This window comes from Excalfactoria chinensis, chromosome 6 (assembly GCF_039878825.1).
Source record: "Excalfactoria chinensis isolate bCotChi1 chromosome 6, bCotChi1.hap2, whole genome shotgun sequence".
NCBI classification, from domain to species: Eukaryota; Metazoa; Chordata; class Aves; order Galliformes; family Phasianidae; genus Excalfactoria; species Excalfactoria chinensis.
Genome location: NC_092830.1, coordinates 23741119 through 23748118, shown reverse-complemented (window position 1 = coordinate 23748118; position 7000 = coordinate 23741119). Strand labels below are relative to the sequence as shown.

At 46.0% G+C, this 7000-nt stretch overlaps 1 protein-coding gene across 6 annotated transcripts in view; it reads left to right on the top strand.

Annotated features, from left to right (window-relative positions):
- The first annotated feature begins 260 nt into the window (after positions 1–260).
- The window catches only part of EXOC6 (exocyst complex component 6), an 82359-nt gene continuing 75619 nt past the window's right edge, over positions 261–7000 (top strand). For 4 of the 6 annotated variants that reach the window (XM_072340311.1, XM_072340310.1, XM_072340309.1 and 1 more), the window contains exon 1: positions 2013–2221. In XM_072340311.1, coding sequence (XP_072196412.1) covers positions 2139–2221 — 83 coding nt within the window. In that variant the 5' untranslated portion in view covers positions 2013–2138. Of the gene's footprint in view, positions 383–1942; positions 2222–7000 lie in introns of those variants that run through there. The other 2 variants (XM_072340315.1, XM_072340312.1) reach the window with 2 other exon arrangements.

Genomic DNA, 7000 nt, shown 5'->3' with positions numbered 1-7000 from the left:
TTCCTATTGAGATAAATCAGACGCTTGCAGAAAAACGACTGTACCGGCCTGAGTACTGCACACCAAGCAAATATTACCAGCAGAGACAGGAAAACAGCAGCTGTGCACCATTCTTGGACACAAAGTCCTCAGGAGTCACGAGGTTAGCGCAGGATCTGTTTTTTCATGCCTGGTTCTGCTGACTGCGGAGTCTCTTAGTCAACGATAATGATCAGAATAAAAGTCCTCTCCTGAAGTTAAAGCAGTTTTTATGCTAACCTATGGCAAGGAAAAGCAGGCCAAATATGTCTGAAATGTATCTAGAAGAAAACAAAGATCAGATATATGAAAATGCCCTTGCTGAGATCGAGTCCTTTGAGCTGCCTCTTGGAACCACCCTAAGGTATGCATCATTTAGATACAGCTATATTGTTCATGGTTGATTTGTTCCTCTCTTTAGCTGTTCTGATTTCAGTCAGCCCAGCATATCACAAACTTCATTATTCTGACACTGAAATCTATTGGATAGTGGGATTTAAACTGGGTGTGATTGGGCCTGGATGGAAAAATACAAACCAAGGACATCTGTGCAACTCTTTGCTGGGACAAAGCTTTCTTTGACTGTAGGCTGACTTGATGTTCTCCAGAAATAAATATATTGCACTTAAGCATGAAAACAAAGGAAGAATCGCTCTTTTGTGTAGCAGGGCTTTAGCTTAACTACTATATTGTTATTGAATTAATTGCTTCTTAATCTTAAATTTGTAAGAAATGTGTCTTTATTTTTAATCACTAAAAACACTGCTTAAATCTTTACTGTTGATATCCCTAAATATCAGAAAATGTAAATAATATTTTTTTTTTCATGTGTAGTTTATGGTGAAGGTATAACTGAAAGAAATTCTTCTGCATATCCACAGTTACAAAAAAAAAGAGTAATATGTAGAAGATCATGATGTTATGTGCCTAAGTATATTGGCATTAGCTGTAGAAGAGCTTTAAAAATAGCCCTCTTGGGGCTGTGGGCATCAGGTTGCAGTGACAACCAGGCTAAAGAAAGAGAATGTCATTTACCCTGAAAAATGTGTATGTCAATCTACTACTTAAATAGTGTGTTGATGGGGGAGTTTGGGGCCAAGAGAGAAAAGAAGGAAGCTCATTACTGCATTTCTTAAAGGAAATAGTGTATTTCATGAAGGAAATACTGCTGCAGCGATACCCTGTACATTTACCTCCAATTTACTTCCTGCAGCACACACTGCGTTGTCTACATTTAGAATACTCCTTGTTGTTTCAGTGTCATCAACACATTCAGCAGAGTCAACACTGTATACGATAAAACCACAAGCACGGACAAGATGTACAGTGTCATTTATTATCTAGCATCTGAGTGCAGTTGCAGTGGAGCAGGAGGGTGATGAGTTTGACTACAGTACTTGAAAGCATGGCTAGTGCTGTTGTAGCTGGTTGGTGTCTGGGCTTAGCTGTTCTCAGCTTGCACACGGCTGTCTGCTTCTCACTGCAAAGCAGCTGTGCGCCATGCTAGAGCTTTACATGTAAGGCCCATTGCTTTAAGCTGGCTTCCCACCCGTGCACAGACAAGAATACAGGTGTATCCTGTCTCCTGAGCATGCAGACACAAAGACTCGCTCATATTTGGCTGTAGACCACGGCGATTTAAATAGAAGATGAGCTATTGCTGCTTGACTGAAAAAGGAGGTTTTATGGCCCTGGTGCCCAAGGACACTAGCACACAAACCACAGCAATGCAGAACCACCATGCCCGCTTGCAGTGCACCAGATCAGCTCCTGAAAGGCAGCAAGGCAGTGCTCAAACAAACAAATAAACAAAGAGCCAACGCAGCGAGTAAACAAACAAACCGAGGCCCAATAAGCAGAGCTCCCCGTTGCACAAAGGCCGTTCCTGGGCCCGTCACCCCGCGCCGGGACGTCCGCCGTGAGGGGCTGTGGGGGCGGAGGTCTGCGCCGTGACGGCACCGCCGGAGCAGCGAGGGGCTCAGGCAGCGGGACCTCACCCTACCGCGGGCGGCACGGCGCTGCTGTCAGTACCCCCCGCCCGGCTCCGCGGCCGCCCCCGCCTTCGGTCCCTCCCCGGCGCCTCCCGCAGCGGCGCGGCTGCCGGGTCCCTCCCATCCAAGATGGCGGAGAGCCTCCCGGAGCATGATCGGATCCTGCAGGAGATCGAGAGCACCGACACGGCCTGCGTCGGGCCCACCCTGAGGTGAGGGACGGCGGGGACTGAGGAGCCGCCACCGGGCGAGGTTTCTCCCGTCCCGCTCCGTGGAGTCCGGGCCCGGCGCGGCGCGGTAAGGCTGACAGCTCCTCCCCAGAGACGGCGCGGGGCCGTCCGCAGCGCCTCCGGCGGGAGCGACAGCTTCGGGCCCGGGGGACGCGCAGCCCCCCGGGAGCCCCGCCGAAGCCCGGCCGACGCCGTCCGGCGGGACGCCCGACAAAAAAGGGCGCGGGTGGCTGCGGCTCCGGGCAGGCAGCGTTGACAGCGGGGCAGAGCGGCGGGGCAGCCGTGCCCCCGCCCCCGGTCATTGTGTGCGGGGGAGCGGCGCGCTGCCCGGCTTCCGGCGGGGCCGCGGGGCTGGTCCTGGGGCTGGTCCTGGGGCTGGTCCTGGGGCTGGTCCTGGGGCTGGTCCTGGGGCTGGTCCTGGGGCTGGTCCTGGGGCTGGTCCTGGGGCTGGGGCCGCCAGCCGGGACCTGGTGCCGGCGTGGGCTGTGCGGCGGGCTGGGCTCCCGGCACTCATCGGGGAATATCCTCCGCCCGTGTGTCGGGGTCTGCACCGGGAGCTGGAGCGAATCCTGGTTTCGGGTGGGGGTTTGTGTAAGGCTGGTTGGTGCACAGCTGATACACTGATAATTCAGTGTGAGTGGAAACAGTCGTCTGAAATTCGCCACTGTGTTCATATTCCCCATCCTGGGGATTTGACAGCATTCAGAGCGTGTTCAGAATGCCGTGCCCTCAGTGGCTGTTCCTTTCTCAGTCTCATATACTGGCAAATGGCATAGTTGGAGTGTCAAAGAAAGGATTTTGCTTAATGTGTGCTGCTTGGGAGAGGTGCAGTGGTGCCCTCAGTCCGGGCAGTTCAGTGAAGGGAGGGCCTAGGGGCAGTGGGTTGGTATGGTGTTGATGTAAGGGGGAGAGGGTGAGCACCACTGACAGTGGGTGAGAGACATCTGAAGTGAGGAGACATGGGTGGCAGCTGAGCCGGGATGAGATAAGATGCAAATCTCTTTGGGAAGATGTGGAGATCTGACGTTCAGGAAGCTGGAAGAGGCGGTTTGCATGGCAGCATGCTGCAGGGCTGTGAGTACACCACTGGGTTCCTTGATGGGTGTTGTGTGCTGGGCCATAGGAAAGAGCAAATGAATTGGGCTGCTGGGGAGGTATACGCTGGGAACTTAAGGAAAAGAGGTGCTTGTTGGACACAAAATGGGTCATTTTGTACTTCACAGTGGATGATGCTACAGTTCACTGTATATGTCTGTTGTCCTCCAGCACTCAGCAGTGTGTGGGTGTTTGCGGTATGGAAACTTGAGTGGGGCCAGGGCTCATCAGTCCTGACAAAGCCTGAGCAGGAGCGGTGGTGGAGCGGCCCAGGCATCACCTTGCTCTTAGCCAGCTTAGAGCAAGCTGTGCGAGGCTTCTTCCATCTCCCCTTTCTGCTCCTGCAATGCAGCTGGTAACAGACATGCATGCAGAGGTGCTGAAGCTGAGTGTGATGGGGAGCTTCACCTGAGAGTTTATGAGTTCTCGCTGAGAGAAGGCAGCTGAGATGTTTTCAGGCTTGAGCTGGCCCTGGAGGCAGTTCAGCCATGTTTGAGCTGACAAGCCCAGGCAGAATGAAGCTGACATCCGCATAAAGTACACTGAACCCAAAAAGCATAGCAACAAAATATTAAATATAATTGCAGCTTTGCTACCATTTCCAAAATAGAGTTTTTATCAGAGCAACTTATGTGAAGGACATAGAGAAAATTGGGTTCAGCAGAGGAAGAAGATGTGTTTGGGAAACACAAGTGTGGATGGTGGAAATACATAAAATGTGGAAGGGACAATATGAATCTCTTATCGGTGTTATACATTTAAAATGTCAAAGTTTTAATAAATATATTTAGAGTCATGATTTTTGTATGTGGTTCCTGTCCTTTTTGTTTAAACAAGCATATAGGGATCTATCATTTTCTCGCTGACTTGCCAGAGGGGGAGTTTTGCATTGATGACTCAGAATTGGTAGAAAAGCAGTGCGGGTTTGTGTGATGTAGCTCTTAGTGCTTATGTACTAACCAGTCACTTGGGCTGAAGAACATTTACATCTGGCTGAGTGCTTTCAAAGAAGCCTGGCTGACACCACAGACATATTTGGCTGTTCTAAGAAACAGAAATGTTTAAAACCAGAACTGAGCGATCTGCTCAGCAGCCTGTTAAAATTGTAAGTTGCTCTGAGAGACTGAAATGCCTAAAATCCCACTTCTGATTTCAAGATCTATTTTGGCAAAGAAAAGCTTGAACATAAAAGGGAGCATTATTATCAGCTTTTACCTGCTAAGCAATATAAATGAAAGAAATGAGTTGAATAATTCCATGTGCAGTGCCTAAGCTATACCACATCAAGTGGTCCATTGATTCTCAGTCAGGGAATCCACTGATGCTGTTGTTTCATGTGATGACTGACATTGCATTCACTTCATTATATAATGTGGAATATTTTACTAATCTGCAGTGCTTGGAGAACATTTACAGCACTGTGACATGAGGTGCAGCAACAATATTGCTATTTAAACAGCAGAACAAAGGAAGGGGCTTAAGGCAAGTGCTTTGGATGAGAAGTGTGAGGTAATGCTTGATGCCAGAGATCACAGGATATGCAAGATCTGACTTATCCCCAATTGTTCCTGTCAAGTTCTTAATATCTTCCTAATGCTTTACAAGGAAGTGTTTTTTTTTTTTTTTTTTTTTTTTTGTTTGTTTTTTTTTTTTTAAGTTTGGTTTTTGGGTTTTTTTGTTTGCTTGTTTGTTTGTTTTTTGGGAGAAAGGGAGGGGGGATGGTGGGGGGACAATATGTGGGCTCCATGAAGCTCTTATTTTTCCTCAGCCTTTTGTTGCCAGCTTGGTGTAGCTCTCTCTGCTGGCTCAGGGTTGTCTGTTCCAGTGGAGGAGAGGCTGTGCTGATGTATAGGGTTTTGATGTGCAATGGTTTTGTGATAATTGCTAGGTAAGGAGTTGCTATGTGGGATTTATAGTACTAAGGTGCACCTCTGTGTAGGAGTGGGGAAACCAGGTCCTTTACAGGAGGAATGAAGGTACAGTGGTGTTGCTTATTATTTAGGAGAGAAAGTTAGATCATGAAGATTGCTGTGCACCTTTATAGATATCAAATGCAGAGACTGTGTTGGACTACATTGCTAATTATTATTATTATAAGTGTTAACTGGATGATTTTGAAAGCAAAAAAACACTGGTATTTGACTTGCATGTCTAAACTTAGTGATGTGTGCCAACTCACTACAAATGAAACTTAAATGAACTGCATAACACATCTTTCATTAAATACACGCACTGCGCATAGAGCAGACCAGGATTTATTTGTTATTTTTGTTTCCTGCCAGCTCTGTGAGACTGCTTTATCAACATCTGTCTAGCTTTAATGACCAACCAAAAGTGATTAATGACAACGTCTGTTAGAGGCTCCTCACACACACCTTTTTATATAATGTGTTAATATAATGTTAATACCTTGTAATTCATGTCTCATACATGCTATTTGCAAAACCAGGAAGAGGTCAGGAAGAAAAGATAAGAGACAATGAAGGAGACAACTCCCCTATTCCCATAAAAAAAAAAAAAACAACACAACAAAACAAAACAAAAAAAACCTTTCAGACTGTCACTGAACTTTATATAAATACATACTAACAGCATTTAAAGGGTCTTAATAATTCTTGAATATTCTGTTGGATATGTCAGGTTAATTAATAAGATAAATTATGTTCAGAGTATGATTGCCCTTATCTTCTGGTTAGTGATATGTGGATGGATCAACAAGCATTGAACAGCTCAGCAGAGCAGGAGATGCTGTTCTAGCTGACTTAAAGTCTTTTACGAGTCTTTTTTTGCTTGTTTACCACGTGTTATATTGCAGTGTTCTTTTCTATAAAATAAATGGAGGAACTTTTAAATTCTAGCTTGACAACATCTAGCATGAGCATGTGGGACTACTTTTCTGAACACTTTGTCTCATGACCTTCATGTTGCTGAGTTTGCAGTGCTCTGTGATCATGTGGGCGAGAGATTCCTACATCCTCTGAGGGGTCTGTCAAAAGCCTTGTAATTGAATGCCCAAAATGCTTTCTACAGCGTGACAGGATGCTCTGAAGCTTTAGTATAACTTGATTTATTGAGAGTGTGTGCTATCACTGGTAGGCACACTGTGGCTGAGTGGTTCTGTTTCCAGCAGCACAGGCAGCGTGAGTGATTTCCCTGGATGTGGGAAGCAGAGCAGCATTACGCACTCTTAGACTGGGAAATGCATTTTCTGAGCGCTTGCCTGTGGGCTACTGGGATTTGTGGTGTGGTTATCCAATGGCAAAATGGGGTTGCCCTCGTTTTTGCCCCGTGGCTGTTTGTCATTATCTAAAGGCATTTTTCTGTGTTCTCATATTTTGGTTTTGGGTTATGAGGCAGCAATTCACCTCTTTTGTCTATAACTCAGTCTTGTTCTTAATGCAGAGCAAATGCAAAAGGACTCCTAGGTCATCAGCCAGTGTTTTGAATCAGAACTGAATTGGTTTAATAATGTATCTTCATTTCAAATAATATGATATATTTTACAATGTTATAAACTGTTTTTTTTTATTATTTTATTTTATTTTATTTTATTTTATTTTTTAATTTTTATTTTTTTTCTGGTTCAGAAGTTGGTCTGTATCTTCAGGAATGCTCTAACTGCGCCAGTTCATGGGTTAGTGTGTTTCATTCCTCTTCAAACTGAAG